The 27634-nt window shown below is 43.3% G+C and overlaps 1 protein-coding gene across 3 annotated transcripts in view; it reads right to left on the minus strand.

Moving 5' to 3' along the window:
* LOC105489360 (katanin catalytic subunit A1 like 2) overlaps positions 1-27634 on the minus strand; it is a 277022-nt gene that overhangs the window by 238111 nt on the left and 11277 nt on the right. For all 3 annotated transcript variants that reach the window (XM_071085417.1, XM_071085415.1, XM_071085416.1), the window contains exon 2: positions 14888-15704. Coding sequence is in view for 2 of the 3 variants with exons in the window: in XM_071085415.1 (XP_070941516.1) it covers positions 14888-14938 (51 nt within the window). In the remaining variant the exon portion in view is untranslated. The remainder of the gene's footprint in view (positions 1-14887; positions 15705-27634) is intronic.

Raw genomic sequence — 27634 nt, forward strand, 5'->3', positions numbered from 1 at the left:
GATAAACAGCCAGATGGCCTGAAGCCACCACCTGGGCCTAGTAGTTAAAGAATATATTTACAAAATCAAACCCTGACCTAAACTACTTGTGTTATCTGTAAATTCCAGACATTGTATGAGGAAGCATCGCAAAACTTTCTGTTCTGTTATCTAACGCATGTAGCTCCTAGTTACGTCTCCCACATTTGCTTGATCTATCATGACCCTTTCACATGGACCCCTTAGTGTTGTAAGCCCTTAAAAGGGCCAAGAACTTCTTTTTTAGGGAGCTCGGTTCTTAAGACGCAAGTCTGCCGACGCTCCCAGCCAAATAAAGCCACTTCCTTCTTTAACCCAGTGTCTGCGTGATTTTGTCTGCATATCGTCCTTCTACAGTTTAGTTACTTGCAGATCAGTTTCATCATATCAGAGCTTGTTGTTAAGCTTCGTCAGGTAAGTGATATCTAAAGTAGCCTTTATTCTAGGCTGTGCCTGGCTTTGCTTATTCTTATGCATAGCCTTTCTTGGAGCTCTACTAAATGCTCTATTGTCCCACAAGATTTCTCCACTTAAGTTGGTCAGAATGCAAATGTCTCTAAATGTTATGAGAGCAGCTTCATAGGTTTATCCTTTATGTATGTGCAGCCCAGTATTCAGTCAAAAATCAAGAATTATGGAGCTCTTTCTTTGCATAGCTCCTCCTCTCTGAAACTCTTCCCTCCCAGTTCTAACCACCTCCAAACTCCAATCTCTATTGCTTCATCTCAGCAAAACTGCTGTGCATTTTTTTTTTTTTTTTTTGAAGTTTCACTCTTGTTTTGCCCAGGCTGGAGTACAATGGAGCAATCTCGGTTCATCACAACCTCTGCCTCCCCAGTTCAAGCAATTTGCCTCCCAAGTAGCTGGCATTACAGGTGCCCACCACCACGCCCAGCGAATTTTTTAATATTTTTAGTAGAGACAGGGTTTCACCATGTTGGCCAGATTAGTCTCGAACGCCTGACCTTCAGGTGATCCACCTGCCTGGGCCTCCCAAAGTGCTGGGATTACAGGTGGGAGCTGCAGTGCCCAGCTACTTTTTTTAGGTTCTCCTTCCAGAACCAGAATCTAGTTACTGCTTCAAAATAGAAAGACTTCTCTCATAATTACATTGTCTAAAATCACATAATCCAATGCTTGAAAACAGTTTACTCATATATTTAGTCCGGTTTTCTGGTTTCTTACAGGAGACCCGGTCTGGTGTCAATTATGCTATCTCAGTTGAAAGTAGAAGGTTATATCAATTTTTTTTTTTTTTTTTTTTGACACAGAGTTTCGCTCTTGTTGTCCAGGCTTCAGTGCAATGGTGCAATCTCTGCTCACAGCAACCTCTGCCTCCTGGGTTCAAGTGATTCTCCTGGCTCAGCCTCCCGAGTAGCTGGGATGGCAGGCATGTGCCACCATGCCCAGCTAATTTTGTATTTTTAGTAGAGACAGAGTTTCTCCATGTTGGTCAGGCTAGTATTGAACCATATCAATTTTTTAAAATGTTTATAGGATGTATTTGGTTGGTGAAATTTATACTTTGGGTATTTAAAATTAAAACCTAGCCAGGTGTGGTGGCTTACACCTGTAATCTCAGCACTTTGGGAGGCTGAGGCGGGCAGATCACTTGAGGTCAGGAGTTTGAGACCAGCCTGGTCAACATGGTGAAACCCCATCTCTACCAAAAAATACAAAAATTAGCCAGGCATGGTGGTGGATACCTGTTATGCCAGCTACTTAGGAAGCTGAGACAGGAGAAAAGCTTGAACCTGGGAGGCGGAGGTTGCAGTGAGCCAAGGTTGTGCCACTGCACTCCTGCCTGGGCAACAAAGAGAGACTCTATCTCCAAAAATATTAAATTAAAAGTAAAACCTAACAAACATTATTTTTACAAAAGAAAGCAAGTATGTTTTGACACAAAACATAAAATCTACAAATTTATGTCTGTATATTCTCAGTTTTTTTTTTTTTTTTTTTTTTTTTGAGACGGAGTCTCGCTCTGTCGCCCAGGCTGGAGTGCAGTGGCCTGATCTCAGCTCACTGCAAGCTCCGCCTCCCGGGTTCACGCCATTCTCCTGCCTCAGCCTCCCGAGTAGCTGGGACCACAGGCACCCGCCAGCTCGCCCGGCTAGTTTTTTGTATTTTTTAGTAGAGACGGGGTTTCACTGTGTTAGTCAGGATGGTCTCGATCTCCTGACCTTGTGATCCACCCGTCTCGGCCTCCCAAAGTGCCGGGATTACAGGCTTGAGCCACCGCGCCCGGCTATTCTCAGTTTTTTTTTAAAAAAAAGGTTCCAAGAGTACTAATGTGGCATTAGCAACGTGTTCCAGGTTGTCTAATTAGTCTCTCTTTTTTGGTCCAAGTATAAGAAGAAAGTGGTTCAACAGCAGCCACAGCATTTTGAGAGATGCCCACAAGGCTGCAGAAGTGGTCAGAATTGAAGGGGTTAATCTTCCTTGTATATGAGCGGAACAGAGCACTTACAACATAAGAGTTACTTAAAATTCAGCTTAGTTTTATGGTGATTTAGAGTTTGTTTAATTAGTATTTAGAACTGCACATTGTTTATAGCTATTGCTATTTCAATGGATGCTTAAATGTTTGAACATTTAAAGTTCAATAAGCTTCAGTTATTTGAAGAAAAGCACTGACGTAATTAAATTTTCTTTTTTTTTTTTTTTTTGAGACAGAGTCTGGCTCTGCCGCCCAGGCTGGAGTGCAGTGGCCAGATCTCAGCTCACTGCAAGCTCCGCCTCCCGGGTTCACGCCATTCTCCTGCCTCAGCCTCCCGAGTAGTTGGGACTACAGGTGCCCGCCACCGCGCCCGGCTAGTTTTTTGTATTTTTTTAGCAGAGACGGGGTTTCACCGTGTTAGCCAGGATGGTCTCGATCTCCTGACCTCGTGATCCGCCCATCTCGGCCTCCCAAAGTGCCGGGATTACAGGCTTGAGCCACCGCGCCCGGCCTTAAATTTTCAATTACTCTTTTTTTAGGAGCCCAGGCAATTAATAAAAACTAAGGCATTTTAATAAGACTCATTTTGAAAATTAGTCAATGACCTCATTAATTAGCTAATGCAGCAGATATTTTGTAATATAAAAGGTTCACCTACGCAGAGTAGCAACTTTTGAAAAGTATATATAATGATACATGAGAATAAACAAACATGACTTTGTTTCAGGATTATTTTGTGCATTCACATGAATGTGTGGATCAATTCCAGTTTTCCAAAAACCATTATCACGCATTGACTCCAATCATTATTTGTTTGTTTTAAATTGTGTGGTCAGATTAAAAACAATGACATAATTCTTTGGCCTTAGAGCATTATAGAGGATTCTTACATTCAGGTTAAGAAAAAGAAAGTGGCAGAGGTATACAGATTACGTATAGTCTTATTTGCATTAAACACTAAATTTAAAATGGAGTAGGAGAAAATTCTCTATTTCATACCTTTGCTACCCAAAGATCACCAGCAGCATCAGAAGTAAAACAGAAGCTTGTGATATAAATCTGTATTAGTCACAGCTTTCCAAAGAGGCAGAACCAATAATACAAACATGCACACACACACACACACATGCATGCACATGTGTGTATAAATATACGTGTGTATATATATATTTACTAGATTTATTGTTTACTAGATTATTACTTTTTTTTTTTTTTTTTTTTTTTTTTGAGACAGAGTGTCGCTCTGTCGCCCAGGCTGGAGTGCAGTGGCCAGATCTCAGCTCACTGCAAGCTCTGCCTCCCGGGTTCACGCCATTCTCCTGCCTCAGCCTCCCGAGTAGCTGGGACTACAGGCGCCTGCCACCTCGCCCGGCTAGTTTTTTGTATTTTTTAGTAGAGACAGGGTTTCACCGTGTTAGCCAGGATGGTCTCGATCTCCTGACCTCGTGATCCGCCCATCTCGGCCTCCCAAAGTGCTGGGATTACAGGCTTGAGCCACCGTGCCCCACCTAGATTATTACTTTTACTAGATTATTATTTACTAGATTTAATATAGGGAATTGATTATTATAAGGATTTATTATTATAATGCTCATGTGATTATAGAAGCTAACAAGTCCCAGGATCTGCAGTCAACAAGCTGGACACCCTGAAAAGCCAATGATATAGTTTCAGTCCAAGTCTGAAGGCCCCTGAACCAGGAGAGTAGGTGGTGTGGTTCTAATCTAAAAGCAGCCAGACTCAAGACTCAGGAAAAGCCAATATTTCAGTTTGAGTTCAAATGCAGAAAAACAAAAACAAAAACAAAAACAAAAAACACTGTCCCAGTTTAAAGACAGTCAGGAGGAAGGAACTCCCTCTTACATGTGGGAGGATCAGCCTTTTATTCTACTCAGACCTTTGACTGATTGGATGAGGCCAATCCACATTAAAGAGGGCAATCTGGCCGGGTGTGGTGGCTCACGCCTGTAATCCCAGTACTTTGGGAGGCTGAAGCAGGTGGATCACGAGGTCAGGAGATGGAGACCATCCTGGTCAACATGGTGAAACCCCGTCTCTACTAAAAATACAATAATTAAGTCGGGCGTGGTGGCTCATGCCTGTATTCTCAGCATATTGGGAGGCCGAGGTGGGCGGATCACCTGAAGTCGGGAGTTTGAGACCAGCCTGACCAATATGGAGAAACCCCGTCTCTACTAAAAAGACAAAATTAGCCAGGAGTGATGGCGCATGCCTGTAATCCCAGATACTTGGGAGGCTGAGGCAAGAGAATCGCTTGAACCTGGGAGGCAGAGGTTTCAGTGAGCCGAGATCACGCCATTGCACTCCAGCCCGGGCAACAACTTGGCCGGGCGCGGTGGCTCAAGCCTGTAATCCCAGCACTTTGGGAGGCCGAGGCGGGCGGATCACGAGGTCAGGAGATCGAGACCATCTGGCTAACACGGTGAAACCCCGTCTCTACTAAAAAATACAAAAAACTAGGGCGAGGTGGCCGGCGCCTGTAGTCCCAGCTACTCGGGAGGCTGAGGCAGGAGAATGGCGTAAACCCGGGAGGCGGAGCTTGCAGTGAGCTGAGATCCGGCCACTGCACTCCAGCCCGGGTGACAGAGCGAGACTCCGTCTCAAAAAAAAAAAAAAAAAAAAGCTAAAATCCGTCCCCCCCCCCCCCAAAAAAAAAAAGAAGAGGGCAATCTGCTTTTCTCAATCTACTGATTCAAAAGTTAGTCTCCCGCAGAAACACCTTCACAGACAGTCAAGGATAATGTTGACCAAATGCCTGGGCACCCCGTCATGCAGTCAGGTTCACACATAAAATTAACTGGCACAGCATTCCCACTCCAAAACTTCTGGATCAGGATATGAATTTTTTTTTTTTTTTTTTTTTTTTTTTTTGAGACTGAGTTTCACTCTTTTTTCCCAGACTGAATGGCACAATCTCAGTTCACCGCAACCTCCACCTCCAGGTTCAAGCAATTCTCTTGTCTCAGCCTCCCAAGTAGCTAGGATTACAGGTGCATGCCACCACACCCAGCTAATTTTTGTATTTTTAGTAGAGATGGGGTTTCATCATATTGGTCAGGCTGGTCTGGAACTCCTGACCTCAGGTGATCTGCCCACCTCGGCCTCCCAAAGTGCTGGGATTACAGGCATAAGCTGCCATGCCTGGCCTCAGCATATGAATTTTCAAAACCTCCCAGGTGTTTAATGTGCACACTGAAAACTGAGAAGCTCTGCAAAAGCATGATCTATTTGCTAGTCAGAAAAGAAACTTGCCAGAGTTCTTGCTCTTAAGGAGCCTACCGTCTAGTGGGATAGGGGGAAGAAAGCAACCAGTAAACATTCAAATATCATTTCCTGGGATAAGAATGGTATGGTGATATCTACTCCCTGAATCAAGAAGGGACACTTTATTAAATTGGTAAAGGGGCTGATCAGAAAAGACAAATTTAGATCCTAAAGAAAAAGAATTTAAGGGGCAGAGAAAGAGCAGCTCATCAAGGAGACCAGAAAGAAATGTAGGAAACAAAGAGATGGTAGTATCATGAAAACCAAGAGAAGATGGCCTTTCTAAAAATAATCAGTAGTGTTAGTGTCACTAAACCCATTTAGGCATATCTCAAAACACCTGTACCATGTTTTACAGAAAGCAGGCACTAAATTGCGTTTATGGTATGAGTTAATGAATAAATGCACATTTGCCTTACTGTTAATCAGGTGAAAACCAAGATATAAATTCAAAAGCATCTAATACCCATTCTCATGCTCAGCCACCAGACCCTACAATATTGAAAGAAATAACCATATTGAAAACTAAATTTGAATATATAAACATGTGACAAATGCCTAGCTTGAAATCAATTTAAAAAGTATTTTAGGCATGAATCATAAGTTAGCAAATTTTTTAAATATTCACTTCTCTGAAACTACCCTCTGCAATAGCAACTAGTAGGATTCTTTATACCCAGTAGGCACTCAATAAATATCTAAATAAAAAGTGTTCTTGAGACCACTTCTCTCTGCTCCCTCCCAAAGCCTTATTAAAATGATGGTAAGGGAATAAAAATCTATGACCCAAACCAGGCAAGATGGCTCACACCTGTAATCCCAGCACTGTGGAAGGCTGAAGTGGGAGGCTTGTGTGAGGACAGGAGTTCGAGACTGGCCTGAGCAACGTAAGGAGACCCCCATCTCTACTAAAAAATTTTAAAATTAGCCGGGAATGGTGGTGCATGCCTGTGGTCCCAGCTACTCCAGAGGCTGAAGCAGGAGGATTGATTGAGCCCAAGAGGTCAGGGCTGCAGTGAGCTTGGATGGCACCAACGCATTCCAGCCTGGGCAAAAGGGTGAGACCCTGTTTCCAAACAAACATAGAAAGAAAAGAAAAGAAAAGAAAAGAAAAGAAAAGAAAAGAAAAGAAAAGAAAAGAAAAGAAAAGAAAAGACCGAGTGAGCCAGGCGCGGTAGCTCACGCCTGTAATCCCAGCACTTTGGGAGGCCAAGGCAGGCGGATCACTTGAGGTCAGGAGCTCAAGACCAGCCCGACCAACATGGAGAAACCCCGTTTCTACTTAAAAAAAAAAAAAGATACAAAATTAGCCAGGCATGGAGGCGCATGCCTGTAATTCCAGCTACTCGGGAGGCTGAGGCAGGAGAATCACTTGAACTTGGGAGGCGGAGGTTGTGGTGAACTGAGATTGTGCCATTGCACCCTAGCCTGGGTAACAAGAGTGAAGCTCTGTCTCAAAAAAAAGAAAGAAAGAGAGACAGAAAGAGAGAGAGAGAGAAAGAAAGAGAAAAGAAGGAAGGAAGGAAGGAAGGAAGGAAGGAAGGAAGGAAGGAAGGAAGGAAGGAAGGAAGGAAGGAAGGAAAGGAGGGAGGGAGGGAGGGAAGGAGGAAGGAAGGAAGGGAGGGAGGGAAGGAAAGAAAAAGAACGAACGAAAGAAAGAAAGAGAAGAAGGAGGGAGGAAGGAAGGAAGGAAGGGAGGAAGGGAAAGAAAGAAAAAGAACAAAAGAAAGAAAGGAAGGAAGGAGGAGGGAAGGAAGGAAAGAAGGAAGGAAGGAAGGAAGGAAGGAAGGAAGGAAGGAAGGAAGGAAGGAAGGGAATGGACACATGGGAAGCAAATGGATAAACACTAGTTGACTTAAAGCAAAGAAAGCCAAAAGCAAAGAAAACCAAAAATAAAGAAAACCAACACCTACAGGGAAAGAAGTCAATAAGAAGCAGAGGCCAGGCACAGTGGCTCACGCCTATAATCCCAGCACTTTGGGAGGCTGAGGCAGGTGGATCACTTGAGGTCAGAAGTTCAAGACCAGCCTGGCCAACATGGTGAAACCCTGTCTCTACCAAAAATAAAAATAAAATACAAAAATTAACTGGGTGTGGTGGCATATCCCTGTAGTCCCAGCTACTCAGGAGGCTGTGGTGGGAGAATTGGTTGAACCCAGGAGGCGGAGGTTGCAGTGAGCTGAAATTGTGCCACTGTACTCCAGACTGGGTGACAGTCAAGTCAGACTTCTTTTGTCTCAAAAGAAAACCAAAAAACAAAAGAACGGGCCAGGCGCAGGGACTAACGCCTGTAATCCCAGCACTTTGGGAAGCCAAGGTGGGCAGATCACACGGTCAAGAGATCAAACCATCCTGGCCAACATGGTGAAACCCTGTCTGTACTAAAAATAGAAAAATTAGCTTGGCATGGTGGCGCATGCCTGTAGTCCTAGCTACTCGGGAGACTTAGACACGAGAATCGCTTGAACCCAGGAGGCAGAGGTTGCAGTGAGCCGAGATCACGCCACTGTACTCCCACCTGGTGACAGAGAAAACTCCATCTCAGGAAAAAAAAAAAAAGAAAGAAAGAAAAAGAAAAGAAGAAGGAAAAGGAGAAAACATATATCTATGGCAGAACCTTAGAAAGTTACAAAAATGAGGACACCAGGTTCCTCTGCAGTCATCAGGCACCTCCAAGGGCAGAAGTGAGGTATAAAGAGGATGCTGAACAGAGTATTTCAGATTCCCTCCCCTTCTCCAATTAAGTTACAATTCCTCCCCTGCCCAGGCAGAAGACTGGACTACCAGGACTACCAGGACTACCTGAAGAAAGGGATAATTCAGTGGAAGCCTATATACTAAAGAGAGAGGTGAAGCCCCACCTTCCATTCCCTGCCTTCATCCCCACAAAGTCTTCCTCTGTTCCCTCCAACATTGCTGGCATCCAAACTTATTTTGCCCTTATTCCCTGAAGGAGAGCATAGAAATTGAAGGCCTCAGAAAAAAGACCTACACATAACTGACATTTGGCATCACCCAATGAAAAGGGCCCTGGTAGCTGATCATCCTACAGAAAAACTGTCGTTATGAGACAAGTCTCTGCTAAAACACAAAAATTCTAATTAACTTTTAGGTGTCTCATTTTTTTTTTTTTTTTTTTTTTAAGACAGGGTCTCCATGTGTTGCCTAGGTTGGAGTGCAGTGGTGTGATCATGGCTCACTGCAGCCTCAACCTGCCGGTCCCAAGTGATCTTCCCACTTTAGCTCCCCAGGTAGCTGGGACCACCGGCACTTGCCACCATGCCCAGTTCATTTTGCTTATTTTTTGTTGAGATGAGGTCTTACTATGTTGCCCAGGCTGATCTCAAACTCCTGGACTTAAGCGACCCTCCCACCTCTGACACAGGGGTGGTGCCACCATGCCCAGCTAACTTTGTATTTTTAGTAGACACAGGGTTTCACCACATTGCCCTGGCTGGTCTCGACCTCTGGCCTCAAGCACTCCATCTGCCTCCGCCTCCCAAAGTGTTGGCATTAGAGGTGTGAGCCACCATGCCCAGCCTAGGTGTCTCATTCTTAAAAATAAATGGACAACCATGTATCACTGACTTTTGAGGAAAATATCCCACATGAAAGACAAAACCACAAATTAAAAAATACAAAAAGGAACATAAGGGGAAACAGACAAAATGTTAGAAGAAAGAAAAAGAGGTCAGGCGCAGTGGCTCATGCCTGTAATTCTAGCACTTTGGAAAGCCGAGGCAGGTGCATCATGAGGTCAGGAGTTCAAGACCAGCCTGGCCAAGATGGTGAAAATACAAAAAAATTAGCCGGGCGTGGTGGCACGCACCTGTAATCCCAGCTACTCTGGAGGCTGAGGCAGACAATTGCTTAAACCTGGAGGGTCGGAGGTTACAGTGAGCAGAGATCGCACCACTGCACTCCAGCCTGGGCGACAGAGGGAGACTCTGTCTCAAAAAAAAAAAAAAAAAAAAAAAAAAAGGAAGAAGAAGAAGAAAGGAAGGAAGGAAGCAGGGAGGGAGGGAAGGAAACAAAGAGAAGGGAGGAAGGAAACAAAGAGAAGGGAGGAAAGAAACAAAAGAAAGAAAAAGGGAGAGAAAGAAAGAAAAAGAAAGGCAGGCAGGCAGGAAGGAAAGGAAAATCTCCTCAGAGAGACGAAAGAAACCATGACATCTTGCAAGAACAAGATACAGTGAAAAAGGAACATTCAGCCATTAATAAAAAACATACCTGGGATGGGGGCGGTGGCTCACACCTGTAATCCCAACACCTCGGGAGGCCCGGGCAGGTGGATCATGAGTCAAGAGTTCGAGATCAGCCTGACCAACATGGTTAAACCTCCATCTCTACTAAAAATACAAAAATTAGCCGGGCATGGTGGCATGCGCCTAGAGTCCCAGCTACTCGGGAGGCTGAGGCAGGAGAATCGCTGAAACCGGGAGGCAGAGGTTGCAGTGAGCCAAGATCGCACCATTGCACTCCAGCCTGGGTGACAGAGTGAGACTTCATCTAACAAAAAAAAAAAAACCATACCTGCAGGCTGAGTGCCATGGCCCATGCCTATAATCCCAGCACTTTAGAAGGCCAAGGTGGTGGATGGGGAAAGATCACTTGAGGCCAGGGGTTTGAAACCAGCCTGTGCAACATAGTGAGATCTGTCTCTACAAAAAATAAAAAGTTTAACCAGGTGCGGTGGTGCACACTTGCAGTCCCAGCAACTTGTGAGGCTGAGGTGGGAGGATCATTTATGCCCAAGAATTCAAGGCTGCAATGAGCTAAATCATGCCAGTGCACTCCAGCCTGGGAGAGACTGTCAGTTTCTAAAAAAGAAAGAAAGAAAGTAACTGGGGCCTGGGGTGGGGGCTCATGCCTGTAATCCCAGCACTTTGGGAGGCCAAGGCAGGTAGATCAACTGAGGTTGGGAGTTCAAGACCAGCCTGGCCAAAATGGAGAAACCCCATCTGTACTAAAAATACAAAATTAGCCGGGCGTGGTGGCGGGCGCCTGTAGTTCCAGCTACTCAGGAGGCTGAGGCAGGAGATTCACTTGAACCCAGGAGGCGGAGGTTGTGGTGAGCCAAGATCATACCATTGCACTCTAGCCTGGGCATCAAGAGCAAAGATCCATCTCAAAAAAAAGAGTATAAACATGTTATTTTGAAGAAGCTGCTAGAAGTCGAAGTAGTTGCTTCTGGGGAGCAGTAATTAATTAAGCGCCAGGTGAGGTGAAGCAGGAGACTCTTTTTTCAAATTTTGTTGAACTATTATAATTTTAAATGATGTGTTTAACTTTGTTAAAAATTAAAAATTGAAAATATATGTGTAAAAAAAATATATGTGTAAATAAATAATTTGAAACAACGAAAATAAACCAAATACAAAGAAAATATTCTGAAAATCTCAATACAGTAGATGATGTAGGTAATCAGAGTGTCTTGTGGACATGCAGCCCTCTTTATACCTAACACACTGGATCACATCCCCTCCTCCAGCTTCTCCAGATCCCTACTCAGCACAGTTCCTTGCACATAGACCCCAAGAGATCAAACCATCAGTGTGCATACCTAAATATTGTTCTTAGCACCATCTAGGGACGAAAACAAAAAATAAGGCTTGGGTTCCTGTCTTGCTTTCAAGTTTCAAGAAATTTGTATTATCTATTACATGCAAGCAACAGATAACAATATAATTAATCCAATTAAATACTAAATATATGGTATAGACTATATGGAGTTGTGAGATGTCAGATTAGGGAGAATGTGGCTGGAGCACTGAGAGGCAACACAGAAAATGGAGAGGAAGAGCATGGAGGCAGAGGTTGGGCTTTATTGCAGTGCTTTGTAGGTCTTGTCAAGATTTGGAGGGTTTATCCCAAGTGTAATGGAAAGTCATTAAAAGGACCCCATTAAAAGAGTGGCACTATTTTAAGGAAATCACCCTGATTGTTGGATGAAGAATGGACTGGAGAGAGGCAAAAACCAACGAGAAATAGCTAAGATGCTATTAATGTGGTTCCAGTGAGAGTGTATGGAGGTTCAGATCAGGAGGTGGATGTGAAGATATGGATTATTAAAGATACATTATAGAAGTAGAATCAATAAAATTTGCTGATGTCTTCCTCTCGTAGAGGACAGAGAGGAGGGACTAGGAGAAAGAAAGAGCTAAGGATGACCCCCAGAATTCTGATTTCAGCAATCAGATGAATGGTGGTTTCATTGGGGTGGTTTCCCCAATGGAGAAAGACTGGGAAAGGTACAGGTTTTAGAGAGGACAGTAAAAAGTGAAGCATTAAGCCAGACACAATGGCTCATGCCTGTAATCCCAGCACTTTGGGAGGCCAAGGCAGGTGGATCACTTGAGTCCAGGAGTTTGAGACCAGCCCAGGCAACATGGTGAAACTCTCTACAAAAAATACAAAATTTAACCGAGTGTGGTGGTACATGCCTGTGGTTCCAGCTTCTTGGGAAGTTGAGGTGGGGGAATCACTTGAGCCCGGGAGACAGAGGTTGCAGTGAGCTGAGATCACACCACTGCATTCCAGCCTAGGTGACAGAATGAGACCCTGTTGAAGAAAAGAAGAAAAAGGAGAAGGAGAAAAGGAAAAGGAGAAGGAGGAGAAGAAGTAGTCATTAAACAAGTTAAGATGCAAGGCATAGTGGCTCATGCCTATTAATTCCAGCACTTTGGGAGGCCGAGGTAGGAGGATCACTTGAGCCTAGGAGTTCAAGATCAGCCTAGGCAACATGGCAAAACCCATCTCTACTAAATATACAGAAAAATTAGCTGGGCATGGTGGTGCATGCCTGTAGTTCCTGCTACTTGAAAGGCTGGGGCAGGAAGATTCCTTGAGCAGGTTGAGACTGCAGTGAGCTGTGACCGCACCACTGCACTCCAGCCTGAGTGAAAGAGTAAAACCCTGTCTCACACACATACACACACACACACACACACACACACAGTGCAGACAATGCAGATACTTGCAACACCCCAGTGGATATGTCAAGTAATCAGTTGCAGACAATGCAGATACTTGCAACACCCCAGTGGATATGTCAAGTAATCAGTTGATCCATTGTCCTCTCCACATTTTATCTTCTGGGTCATGGGTCTGGGGCTTAACGAAGAAGTCCAGTCGAGGTAGTTTGGCGGAGTTTTTGGCATATAGATAGTATTAGAAGTTTGGGCGAGCACGGTGGCTCACGCTTGTAATCCCAGCACTTTGGGAGGCCAAGGCAGGTGGATCATCTGAGGTCAGGAGTTCGAGACCTGCCTGACCAACGTGGAGAAACCCCATTTCTACTAAAACAAACAAACAAACAAACAAACAACAAAAAAATTAGCTGGGTGTGGTAGCACATGCCTGTAATCTCAGCTGGGAGGCTGAGGCAGGAGAATCGCTTGAACCCGGGAGGCAGAGGTTGCAGTGAGCCGAGATCACACCATTGCACTCCAGCCTGGGCAACAAAAGCAAAAGTCTGTCAAAAAAAAAAAAAAGAAGAAGAAGAGGAAGAAGAAGGGGAAGAAGATGAAGAAGAGGAGGAGGAGGAGGAAGAAGAAGAAGAAGAAGAAGAAGAAGAAGAAGAAGAAGAAGAAGAAGAAGAAGAAGAAGAAGAAGAAGAAGAAGAAGAAGAAGAAGAAGAGAGAGGAGGAGGAGGAGGAGGAGGAGGAGGAAGTTGGCCAGGCATGGTGGCTCATGCCTGAAATCCTAGCACTTTGGGAGGCCAAGGGGGGCAGATTGCCTGAGCTCAACATTTCGAGACCAACCTGGGCAACATGGTAAAACCCCGTCTCTACTAAAAATACAAAAAATTAGCCGGGCATGGTGGCATGTACCTGTAGTCCCAGCTACTCGGGAAGCTGAGGCAGGAGAATCACTTGAACCCGGGAGGTGGAGGCTGCAGTGAGCTGAGATCATGCTACTGCACTCCAGCCTGGCAAGACTCTGTCTCCAAAAAGATAAATTTATAAAAGATAGTACTAGAAGTCGTGAAAATATGAGAAAGTCTACGGCTGTGTTTTTCAAACGTGCAGTTCGTGCTTAAAGTGCAAGTTTCAAGAAACCATCCCGGGGGTTTCTGATTCAGTGTCTTGGTGAGGCCCAAGAATCTGCTCTAATAAAGGGTAACCCAGAAGATTCTGAGGGAGATATTTCATGCTCAGATTGAAATAGGCTTAAGTACAATCCGGAGGTAAGGAAGTAGCAACAACATGTGTAGCCAACCCTTTCTAGAAGATGGAGAGAAATAAACAGAGGTTGGTAACTGTAGAGGGGTATGAAGCCAAACAGAGGGTTACCTTTTTGTGTATTACTAGTTTTTAAAAGGTAGGAGATACTAGAGCTCTGGTTCATAACCTTGGCTACACACTGTAATCACCTGTTGAGCTTTCTAAAAAATACTGACGCATAGGACTCATCCCAAGCCAGTAATTCTGAACCTCTGGGAATGAGATCCAGGTAGATGTATTTTTTAACTTTAATTTTATTTTTCCTTCCCTCCGCCCCAACATTGTTTTTATCTCCCCAATGCCTGGCAGACAAGTGTGTCCTCAATTCATGTTCATCGCTGTGGAAAGAATTGCTGGCCAGTAGCAGATGATACAGACCACGGGAAACCACTTAATGTATTTTAGAACTCATATAATCTTCGTGTGAAAAAGATTACAGTCCAATTCCCTGACTTTCAAATGGAGAAACTGAAGCCCAAGAAGGGAATTAAATGCCTAAGATCTCTCGCCTTAGTAATGGTAAATCAAGATCAGAAGCCAATATTCTAACTAACTCCCAGGTCAATGTTTTACTGTCTTTCAACAATCTAATTTTGACCACTTCCCAAATCCATTCACCCAATCAAGATCCAGCGTCTAATAACACCCAATACCTCATTTCCTCAATCAGGAACCGACCCTGTCGTCCCTTTCATCCGACCCGTTGTCACCCCCAAACCCGCCTGCGTCTCATTTATTTTCCCCCCATCACAGCTGCAAACCCGGGATTTAACCACAGGGGCTGAGTGCCTCTCACTGCGTTTGCGCTGCTCTAGTAGCAGACTCTGTCGCCATAGCAACCGGAGACTCGGAATCGGCCTGCAGCAACAGTAGGAGAGGTGTTCTTGATATAATTATTTTTTATATATGCGTTCCTTACCGCTTCCCGTGCCTGATGAGTGAATTTGAGGGTCTGGTAGGAAAGCTCCATTTGACGCTGTGCTAGGACCCGAGAGAAGGGAGAAGAGGAGTCAGTTACTGGGCTGACCCGTGGATCTAAGGAACCTGACGCTTAACCAGCCCGCCCCTTTCCGGATTGGCTAGAGCCTAGACACGCCCGCCAATCGCTGGCCACAGACGGATTCTTCAACATGCCAATCAGTGTTAGACCATGCATGTTTAATCCAGAGTGTTTGCGTGACACTGGCCAATGAAGAGATCGAGGAGGAAAGACTGGTAGAGCATGGGGCGGGCTTTGCAATTGTTTTGGTTTTCTTAATTCGTTTCTAAAATACAAGTTGACCCAGGGCTATATACCATAATATTTGTCCTTGATATCAGCAGTTGTTCAGGCCTTTGCGACCCCATGCTTCCATACTCAAGACCATATTTTGACGTCCCGTCTTCTCCTCCCTGGATTAGGGTAAAGGTTTGGAAATCCCTTCTGCTTTTCTTTGAAATTCTCTGTGCATGGTCTATCTAGACTGGACGAATCTGCTGTGGACACTTTGGTTGTCAAGAGCCTTCTGGGATGCAAACTGTGCATCATCAAACTTTCCCTTCTTCTCCAACTCCCTTCACATCAGACCTGCTCTCATTAGAGTTGAAACACATGGACGTGTTTTCCTCTGCTCCATTTTCTTCATGTGTTAACTAGTCTGTTTCTTCAATGTCTTTCCCTTCTGTCTCTCTTGCTGTGAATCCTATTCCAAATCATCCCTTCATCATTATCTTCGGTCTTCTTCATCCATTTCTCCCTGCAGGATACAAAAATATTCAAGTCTCCTCAATCTACAAAAAAAGATTCTCATAAGTGTTGAACTGAATCACCTCTCTCCCATTCAGGGCAAGGTTTCTGAAAGGACTAGCTATCCCCTTCCTCATTTCCTCACCTTCCATCCATTTCTCAACACATTCTGGTCCTGCTCCTTTGAAGCAGTTCTTGCCAGAGTCGTCAATAACCTCCTGATTGGGAAATCCGATTACAGATTATTTAATATTATTTATCTTATTCCAACATGGCACCATGTGAAATTGTTGACCACTTTCTAATTAATAATTATAACTGTAATTTATTAAACATCTACAGCACCAATGTACTATGTGATTTACTTGGCTATCTAATATAATCCTAACACAACATGGATAAGTTATTAATGCCCCAATTTACAGTTATGCAAACAGGCTCAAAAAGCCAAATTATTAATAAGTAGCTCTAGGTAGAGTTAGGATGCAAATCTGTTTCCTGACTGAAGCCAGTGCTCTTTTCACTATGCCTTGCTTCTACCCTTCCTGTCTAGGCTCACCTCTAATTCCCACCTGGATACAGGCAACCCCACTCTAACACAAGCGAACTGCTTACAATGCTTGTGAATGACTGATGAGTAGTTCTTTGGCTTGGAGGACCACTCTCATCCCTGCTGCATAAGAAAAAGTCTATATTGGCTGGGCGTGGTGGCTTACGCCTGTAAGCCCAGCACTTTGGGAGGCCGAGGCGGGCGGATCACAAGGTCAGGAGATCGAGACCATCCTGGTTAACATGGTGAAACCCCGTCTCTACTAAAAAATACACACACACACACACACACAAAATTAGCCGGGGCGTGGTGGCAGACACCTGTAGTACCAGCTACTCGGGAGGCTGAGGCAGGAGAATGGCGTGAATCGAGGAGGTGGAGCTTGCAGTGAGCCGAGATCTCGCCACTGCACTCCAGCCTGTGCGACAGAGCAAGACTGTCTCAAAAAAAAAAAAAAAAGAAAAGAAAAGAAAAGAAAAAGAAAAAGTCTGTATTGCCTGCTAAGACAGTTCAAAAATCACCTTCTAGGACAATTCAATGGCATTTTCTCCTAGCAATCAACTATACTTATCTTAGGTGAAGCTTAGGCAGAGAACAAATTAGTTCCTGATTCCACAACATACTCTCACACTGCACTTATCACATTGTTTTTTGACATATGGCTTTCAAAAAGTTAAAAATGTGATTCTTTGATATGAATGAACACCTGTGAATGATTTTGCCTAACTCATTAATGAGGGAGCCAATAAGATGGTAAAGCTGGTTTAAAGAACATTATAAGGAACTGAATATTTACAGACATTTTTAGAAAACAATGTTAGTATAGTATCCCTTAGCATCTACTAGAAACTGGTTCTATGGTTCCCACTGATACCAAAATTGGGGATGCTTATGTTCCTTATATGAAATGTCATACTACTTGCATATAAGTACGCACATCTTCCTGTATACTTTATGTATCTATGTATTTTTTATTTTTTATTTTTTTGAGACAGAGTCTTGCTCTGTCACCCAGGCTGGAGTGTAGTGGCACAATCTTGGTTCACTACAACCTCCGCCTCCTGGGTTCAAGCAATTCTCCTGTGTCAGTCTCCTGAGTAGCTGAGGTTACAGGTGCATGCCACCAGGCCCAGCTAATTTCCATATACTTTATTTTTTATTTTTATTTATTTATGTATTTTGAGACAAAGTCTCACTCTGTTGCTCAGCCTGGAGTGCAGTGGCGCGATCTCAGCTCACTGCAACCTCTGCCTTCCTAGTTCAAGTGATTCTCCTGCCTCAGCCTCCTGAGTAGCTGGGATTACAGGCACCCACCACCACATCCAGCTAATTGTTGTATTTTTAGTACAGATGGGGTTTCACCATGTTGGCCAGGGTGGTCTCGAACTCCTGACCTCAAGTGATCCACCCCCCCCTTGACCTCCCAAAGTGCTGGGATTACAGGTGTGAACCACTGCTTCCAACCCATCCCGTATACTTGAAAACATCTCTAGATTACTTAATACTTAATACAACATAAATTCTGTGTTAATAGTCACTATACTACATTTTTTTTTTTTTTTTTTTTTGAGACGGAGTCTTGCTCTGTCGCCCAGGCTGGAGTGCAGTGGCCGGATCTCAGCTCACTGCAAGCTCCGCCTCCCGGGTTCACGCCATTCTCCTGCCTCAGCCTCCCGAGTAGCTGGGACTACAGGCGCCCGCCACCGCGCCCGGCTAGTTTTTTGTATTTTTTTAGTAGAGACGGGGTTTCACCGTGTTAGCCAGGATGGTCTCGATCTCCTGACCTCGTGATCCACCCGTCTTGGCCTCCCAAAGTGCTGGGATTACAGGCTTGAGCCACCGCGCCCGGCCAACTATACTACATTTTTATTTGTATTAATTTTTATTGTTGTACTATTTATTTTTATATTAATATTTTCAATTATTAGTTGGTTGAATCCCTAGATGCCAAACCCGTGGATACAGAGGGCCAACTTTATAAGACTGCTAGGTTAGATACAAAACCTGTTAATGTCTTACAAGGCAATGAAACTATAACCTTTGAAATTGTCTTTTCTGAGGGACACAAATCTGTTAGTCAACATTATTCGACTAAGTCAGAGTCCTTAATTAAGAGTAAGTCTCGAAGTCAAATAAAGATACATTCCTCTACTTTTGGCCACTTTCATTTAAATTTTAACAAATTAAATACAATTAAAAATCAAATTCCTCCGTTACCTTAGACACATTTCAAGTATTCAATTGTCACATGTATCTAGTGCTACTGTATTGAACAGCACAGATATAAAACATTTCCATCACTGCAAGTCCTATTGGATGGTGGTGCTGTAGATAATCAAATAATACTTGATTGGAACTTTTTTTTTTTTTTTTTGAGATGGAGTCTTCTCGCCCAGGCTGGAGTGCCATGGCGCGATCTTGGCTCACTGCAACCTCCACCTTCCGGGTTCAAGCAATTCTCTGCCTCAGCCTCCCGAGTATCTGGGATTACAGGCGTCCACCACCACGCCTGGCTAATGTTTGTATTTTTAGTAGAGACGGGGTTTCACCATGTTGGCCATGCTGGTCTTGAACTCCTGACCTCAGGTGATCCACCTGCCTCAGCCTCCCAAGTGTTGGGATAACAGGCGTGAGCCACCGCGCCCGGTGACTGGAACTCTTAAATGATGCTTGATCCTTGATTGGGCTTCCTAAACAGTAAAACATTGAAGAAACATACTGTATTCCTTTTTGCCTTATTTCCAAATTTAAGATAGTTTTTCTAGAGAATCTCCTCCATGTGATCATTAGCTTTCAAACTTTTCTAAGCAAGAAGTATATTAAGAAATATATTTTAGCCAGGTGCGGTGGCTCACACCTGTAATCCCAGCAATTTAGAAGGCTGAGGCAGGAGGATCACTTCAGCCCAGGAATTTGAGATCAGCCAGGACAACAGTATGTTGTAGTTTTTGTCATACTACCCAACAGTATGTGTAGGGTTTATCCCTGTCTCTACTAAAATTAAAAAAATCAGCCAGGCATGGTGGCACGCCTGTAGTCTCAGTTACTTGGAAGGCTGAGGTGGAAGGATCACTTGAGCGCCAGAGGACAAGGCTACAGTGAGCCGTGGTCATGCCGCCGCACTCCAGCCTGGGTGACACAGCAAGACCCTGTCTCAAAAACAAACAAACAAAAAACAAAACAAAACAAAACAAAGCCAGGCAGGGTGGCTCACACCTATAATCTCAGCCCTTTGAGAGGCCAAGACAAGCAGATCACTTTAGGTCAAGAGTTTAAGACCAGCCTGGCCAACATGGTGAAACCTCATCTCTACTGGAAATACAAAAATTAACCAGGGGTGATGGCACATGCCTGTATTACCTGCTACTCGGCAGGCTAAGGCAAGAGGATGTCTTGAACATGGGAGGCAGAGGTTGCGGTGAGCTGAGATCGCACCACTGTAGCCCAGCCTGGGTGACAGAGTGAGACTCTGTTTCAATTAAAAAAAAAAAAAAAGTAAGACAATAAGAAATACATTTTACGGCTGGGCACGGTGGCTCATGCCTGTAATCCCAGCACTCTGGGAGGCTGAGGAAGGCAGACAGGCAGATCAAGAGGTCAGGAGTTCGAGACCATGCTGGCCGATATAGTGAAATCCCATCTCTACTAAAAATACAAAAATTAGCCAGGTGTGGTGGTATTAACCTGTAGTCCCAGCTACTCGGGAGGCTGAGGCAGAAGAATCACTTGAACCGGAGGTGCGGAGGTTGCAATGAGCCGAGATCATGACACTGCACTCCAGCCTGAGCAACAGAGCGAGACTCTGTCTCAAAAAAAAAAAAAAAAAAAAAAAAGGAAATACATTTTACATGAGGACCTACGATAAAGGTATATAACAAATTGAACTCAAGTTTATTGAAATACTTACGCTTACTATTGTAATGCCCTTTGATATTCTCTGCTTCTCTTCTTTAAAATGCTCATTGTTATGTAATAATCCTCTAGTGTTCACAAACTGAAGTTTGAAAAACATAGTACTAGACTGAAAATTCCTTAAGGGCACTTTTTAAAAACTTACTATTTCATCATGCTTAGTATAGCTAATGGAATCAGGAAATATTTATTGAACAAAAAACTGATTCTCTTTTTCACTCCTTATTCTGTAAGATTTCATTTTGAAGAAAGAAATTTGCTACAGAAATGTTTTCAAAGAGCTTCTTCCTCTGGCCATATCAAATAACTAGTACTGGACTAGATCTGCTACTCAAAACAACTAGAAAACTAGACCATTACACAACAAACTAAACAAGATAGAGAAATAGTTTTCACAAATAAGACAATAGGCATCACACAAATGAGATACAAGAAGGAAGAAAAAAAATTAAGGTGAGCCCTGCAATCATGGTAGATTTCTGTGTGGAAGTACTTTTTAGACTTTAGTATAGGAGGAAGGAACAAAAATAGAGCATGTTAGCTTCACTAAGTTGAGAGATAGAAGTTTGGGGATGCTGAATCAGGTTAAACTTGCAGGACAAATTGTTAACAGAAAGCAGTCCTGATACAGACCCCAAAAGAGGGTTCTTAAATCTTGCACAAGAAAACATTCAGGGTGACTCCATAAAGTGAAAGCAAGTTTATTAGGAAAGTAAAGGAATGGCTCCTCCATAGGCAAGGCAGCCCTGAGGGCTGCTGGTTGCCCATTTTTTTGGTTATTTATTGATTATATGCTAAACAAGGAGTGGATTATTCTTGCCTCCCCTTTTTAGACCATATAGGGTAACTTCCTAACATTGCCATGGCACTTGTAAACTGTCATGGTGCTGGTGGGAGTGTAGCAGTGAGGACGACCAGGGGTCACTCTCATTGCCATCTTTGTTTTGGTGGATTTTGGCCAGCTTCTCTACTGCAACCTGTTTTATCAGCAAGGTCTTTATGACCTGTATCTTGTGCTGACCTCCTATCTCATCCTGTGACTTAGAATGCCTTAACCCTCTGGTAATGCAGCCCAGTAGATCTCAGCCTCATTTTACCCAGCTCCTATTCAAGATTGAGTTGCTGTAGTTCAAATGCCTGACAAAATTACCGGAAAAGAATGAGTACACAGAAAAAGACTTCTAGAAATTTGTATAGCAGTCTCCTTGGGTCTTTGGATGAACTCTAACTTGTGTGTGCAAAGGATGAGAGTCCATGACACCATACACATCAAAAAACGTGGAAAGAACAACTTCCAGAGAGCTGAAAGTAGAAAAATTAGCATTACTCACACAGGCCTGAGAGAAATTCATAGTTGGAGTAGTCAGAGTACTATTCCAAACCCTTTTGACCAAACCCTGACAAGGTTTAAAACAAGCCTCAAAAGGATAGAGTTGATCTGCAAGTAACTTATCTGCCTAACAAAAGAAAACCCAGCATTCTTTAAAGGAAGAAAACAAAATTTAGGTACTCAACAACACCTTATTCACAATATCCAACATCCAACAGTATCCAACCAATGAACAGGAGAAAAATAAATCATTAGAAACATATCCAGGAATTACAGAGGTGATAGAATAGCAGACAAGGACTTTAAAATAACTATTATTGTGGTCAAGAAAGGAAAACTATGAGCATAATGAGAGACATAGAAGATATTATAATGGAACAAAATTAACTTCTTTGTTTGAGACGGTGTCCTGCTCTGTCACCAGGCTGGAGTCTGGAGTGCAGTGGTGCAATCTCAGCTCACTGCAACCTCCACCTCCCGGGTTTAAGCGATTCCCCTGCCTCAGCCTCCCAAGTAGCTGGGATTACAGGCACACGCCACCTCACCACGTTGGCCAAGATGCTCTCAATCTCCTGACCTCGTGATCCGCCCGCCTTGGCCTCCCAGAGTGTTGGGATTACAGGTGTGAGCCACCGTGCCCAACCCAAAATGAACTTCTGAAATTAAAAATTTACTGGGTGAGCTTAATAGCAGATTAGAATTGCAGAAAAAGGATCAGTGAACTTGGTGATGTAACAGTAGAAACTATCCAAGATGAAATACATGGAGAACAAAAGGGTGTGTTAGATATGAGTTCTAAATTTCTTTTCAAAGAATATGTTAGTATGTTCAATTGTTTGCCTTCTACTTTTAAACTTAACTTCCTCGTAAAGCAGTGTTTTTCAATTACCTACTCCACCCTAACTCTTTCCGATTACCGGCTACCTGCTCTGCCCTGACTCCCGCCAAATGACTCACCCTGTCATTCTCTTTAAATTAGCCAATCGGAATTAGTTTAGCCTGTGCGGTCTAACCCAAGACAATAGCGGAAGGACACAGCAGCAGGGGTCACGTGGGTCTGGTATAAGAACCCCTTCCCCTCCCTTGTCCAAGTGTGCGCTCACCATTGCTCCACCTGTAAGGGTAGGCACTCTTCTATAGAAGTAACTTGACTTGCTGAGAATTAAAAAGAAAATTTTATATTCGAGTGCTATTCCTTTTGCCACACCAAAACTAGATGTGACAGCTGGAAAACAAAAATAAACAGTGTCTTTTTAGGGTAACATTAGGCATTCTAATGTGTGCAAAATTGACTCCAAAATGGAAGAAAGCAGAACTTTTTTTGAAGAAATTATTTACACACCTGTAGTCGCAACAACTCAATAGGAGTGAGATTTGTCTCAAAAAAAAAAAAAAAAAAAAAGAAAATTATACTATTTGGTGGATATGAAAATAGAGCTCAAGCCTATCATTTGTTTCCCAAGGCACATTATTTTTATTTTCATTTTTTGCTTTTCCTCCCCACCCTTCCCCACCTCCAAGGCACATTATTTTTTAAAGTATTGAAAAAATACAATCCAATTTTAGTTGGAGAAAACCAATTATTCCACTTATTATTTCTGTGACAGCAAGGATGTTTTGTAAGGTGATTTCTGAATGGGTGTTGTTGTTGTCATTGTTGTTGTTGTTGTTTTGAGATGGAATCTGGCTTTGTTGCTCAGGCTGGAGTGCAGTGGCACAATCTCGGCTCATGCAACCCCCACCTCCCGGGATCAAGCGATCCTCCTGCCTCAGTAGACCCCCCATTCCTACCCTTAGTAGCTGGGTTTACAGGTGCTTGCCACCACACCTGGCTAATTTTTGTATTTTTATTAGAGATGAGGTTTCGCCATGTTGGCCAGGCTGGTTTCAGACTCCTGACTTCAGGTGATCCACCTACCTTGCATCCCAAAATGCTGGAATTCTGAGTGTTTTTAAATAACTTTGTTTGTTTGTTTTTGGAGACAAGGTCTTGCTCTCTCAGGCTGGAGTACAGTAGCACCATCATAATAGCTCATTGCAGCCTGGAACTCCTGGGTTCAAGTGATCCTCCCACCTCAGCCTCCCAACTTTCTGGGACTATAGGAGCGTGCCACCATACACATGTAATTTTAAAATTTTTTGGTAGAGCAGGAGTCCAGCTATGTTAGCCAGGCTGGTCTCAAACTCCTGGCCTCAAGTGATTGTCCCAACTCGGCCTCCCAAAATGCTGGGATTATGGCTAATCATAAGTTTTTTGTTTTATTAACTCTCTTCAAATTATATGTTAATTCATCAAACCCTTTCTCTCCTCGTCCCCTCCCTACCTTGGAATTCTGTATTCACAGCCTCATTTATGTCAAACTGTCTTCAGCAGAGCTTCTCTAGGCATGCAAGAATGAGAGGGAGTTTTCAAGAATGACAAGAAATGTGCCTGCCTAACTGCAAACCTTGTGATACTCAACTACAAGCCGTCTCTGAATATATATTGTTAAAAGTCCATTTTTTAAATGTTTCTAAAAAATGTATCCTGTCATTCTTTAAACACTGTCAACTCTGTCAAAGAGAGAGAGAGCGTTTTAATCACACCAACATTCTGTGTTGGTATATATCCTCTCTGCCAAAGACTGTTGGAATGTAAGACTAAAGAGCTTTTATTGGATCTTATCCACAGATAGAGTGAAATCTGGTTTTTGCCCCATCACTGTGTTATTTTCTAATTTACCGTGAATGGTATCACAATGTTGGCCCTGTCTTCCCAATTTCATCTCCACTGCAGTCCTATTACCGGCCTTCCTGTAGCCCCACATAACAGTTCAGAGCTCTGCTCTGAAGTCATACAGGCCAGGGCTGGAATCTTGCCCCATCACTAACTCCTGATTTTAGGAAAGGTATTGGACCTGTTCAAACCTTGTTTCTTCATATGCAAAATGGGAACAGTAATAATCTCTCATAATGTGGTAGGGATTAAATGAGACAATGAGTGGAAAGGACTGCCTTACTCAAGTTTCCTTGATTTAGAGATTGTTTGCTTTTTTTGTTTTTAAGAGAATGAATAACCAACAAAACAAAGAGACTTAGCTCTGTTAGTTTTAAAAATGAAGGGGGTGTATTTCACTGGAAGGATAGCAAGGTAACCTATGTCATTAAGCCAAGGAAACATTGAGCAACAAGCTTCAGAAAGGGCAGAGACTAGTGTAGCTTCAGGGGCCTCAGCAGCTGTTCCCTTCACTCAAAAGTGTCCTGCCATTAGTATGACTCATCTTCAAACTTCTTTAGCCTACACATCAATCAGCTCAAACTTGCAAGGAAAAGAATGCTGTCTCTGGCTAATGGATGGACTTTTCTCAATCAGTGTTGCTTTCAAACCATATCAATTGTGGCTAGCATGTAGGATCTCAGATATGAATAGGTCCGCAGGGCCTATAGGAAGGAAAATGAAGTTGATATGCACTCCAAAAAGTATGTGATTCCAGTGCTTGGAAATACCTGGCACATGATGAATACTTTATGGGTTTTGGCTATTAGTGTTGTTACTGTTGATAGAATACCCTGTAATTTTCAGCCTCTATACATTTGATTCTGCCATATTTTACCACTGAGATGACATCCCTTCTCTTTTTGAATGAAAATAAATCTTTTTCCTTTTTTTTTTTTTTTTAACGGAGTCTCATTCTGCCACCCAGGCTGGAGTGCAGTGGCGCAATCTTGGCTCACTGCAACCTCTGCCTCCCGGGTTCAACAATTCTCCTGCCTCAGCCTCCCAAGGAGCTGGGAGTACAGGTGCGAGCCACCACACCGGGCTAATTTTTGTCTTTCTAGTAGAGACAAGGCTTCACCATGTTGGCCAGGATGGTTTTGATCTCCTGACCTTGTGATCCACCTGCCTCGGCCTCCCAAAGTGCTGGGATTACAGGCATGAGCCACCACGCCTGGCCTCATTTCTTCATTTGTTCTGAAAATACTTATTTCGGCCGGGCGCGGTGGCTCAAGCCTGTAATCCCAGCACTTTGGGAGGCCGAGGCGGGCGGATCACAAGGTCAGGAGATCGAGACCACAGTGAAACCCCGTCTCTACTAAAAATACAAAAAATTAGCCGGGCGCGGTGGCGGGCGCCTGTAGTCCCAGCTACTCAGGAGGCTGAGGCAGGAGAATGGCAGGAACCCGGGAGGCGGAGCTTGCAGTGAGCCGAGATCGCGCCACTGCACTCCAGCCTGGGCAACAGCGTGAGACTCCGTCTCAAAAAAAAAAAAAAAAAAAAAAAGAAAATACTTATTTCATACTTGATGTGAGTCAAACAATGTTCTTGGCAATGGGGATAGAGTAGAGAATAAAGTCCCTGTCTTCATGGAACTTATATGCTAGTAAAGGACTGGGGGTGCAGGAATTTATCATCCCCATAATACATGAATTAATATCATTTGAGGTAGTGACATATTCCATAAAGAAAGTCAAGCAGTTTGAGAGGACAGATAATGATACTGGAGGAAGGATAGTGATACTAAGTGAACCAGGGACAAAGGGAGTTGAAACAAGGGACTGCAAAATGTGATAAGGCATTTGATTCTTATTTTTAGAGTAATGTAAACCCATTGAAAGGTTGTGAATAGGAGGATGGTGAGATCTAATTTATATTTATAAAATATTATTCTGGATGCTATATGGAATGAGAAAGCAAGGAGATAAGATAGATAGGTACTGCAAGTTATCCAGGTCAAACGGTGGCAGCAGCAGTGGAAGTACTAAAGAATGATCAGAGTTAGGATATATTTTGTATCTATTTTGTTATAAAATATCTTAAGCATACAAGTGTAGAGAATAATACATTGGTATATTCACCTTCCAGGTCTATCAAATCCTAACATTTTGCCATATTTGCTTCAGATCTTTTCTTTTTTAAAGGAAGAAAACTGTAAGTATAGCGGAATCCCCAAAATAGCCTTTACAGATCCTACTCCCATCCCCCAGAGGTACCAGCTGTCCTGGTTTTGATAGTCACCATTCACATGTAAGGTTTTGAATTTTTATCGCATATGTATATATCCATGAATATACAGCATTTAGGTTTTTTGAAAAATGTATATAAAGAGTAGATAACTTTTTTTTTTTTTTTTGAGACGGAGTCTCGCTCTGTCACCCAGGCTGGAGTGCAGTGGCCAGATCTCGGCTCACTGCAAGCTCCACCTCCCGGGTTTACGCCATTCTCCTGCCTCAGCCTCCCGAGTAGCTGGGACTACAGGCGCCCGCCACCTCGCCCGGCTAGTTTTTTTTTTTGTATTTTTTAGTAGAGACGGGGTTTCACCGTGTTAGCCAGGATGGTCTCGATCTCCTGACCTCATGATCCACCCGTCTCGGCCTCCCAAAGTGCTGGGATTACAGGCTTGAGCCACCGCGCCCGGCCAAAGAGTAGATAACTTTTTCCAACTTGATCTTTTCATTTAACATTGTTTTTGAGATTGCCCATGCTTTTATATGTAGCTCTAGTTTATTCATTTTTTTCTTATTCTACACAAAGCATTTTTATAAATTTTTTGAGACAGAGTCTTGCTCTGTCACCCAGGAGTGCAGTGACACAAACATGGCTCACTGCAGCCTCAACTTTCCAGGCCCAAGTGATCCTCCCACCTCAGCCTCCCAATTACCTGGGACTACAGGTGTGCACCACCATGCACAGCTAATTTTTGTATGAAGCAGGGTCTCCCTATGTTGCCCCAGCTGGTTTCTAACTCTTGGGCTCAAGTGACCCTCCTGGCCTCGGCTTCCCAGAGTGCTAGGATTACAGGTGCAAGCCACCAAGTCTGGCCCACATAGCATTCTTTTGCAGGAATATATCACAGTATCTACTGTCACGTTGATGGACAAGTTATCATTTTTTCATGATTACGGTGACACAATAAATATCCTTGTACATGTCTCCTAGTGCACATGTACATGTATAGGAGTTTCTCTAGGTTAGTGCTTCCTAAACTTTTTCAGGTCATAGAACTCAGAAATGATAAAATTTGTGTTACATTGGTAAGCTGGAGGGAATCTAGAAGCATCTATATATGCGGCTTGGTGAAAAAGATCACACAAACATTGATACATTATTATTAACTAAAGCCCATACTTTATTCAGATTTCTTTAGTTTGTACCTAGTGTTCTTTTCTG

The sequence above is a fragment of the Macaca nemestrina genome, chromosome 19 (assembly GCF_043159975.1).
Source record: "Macaca nemestrina isolate mMacNem1 chromosome 19, mMacNem.hap1, whole genome shotgun sequence".
In the NCBI taxonomy this organism is placed as follows: domain Eukaryota; kingdom Metazoa; phylum Chordata; class Mammalia; order Primates; family Cercopithecidae; genus Macaca; species Macaca nemestrina.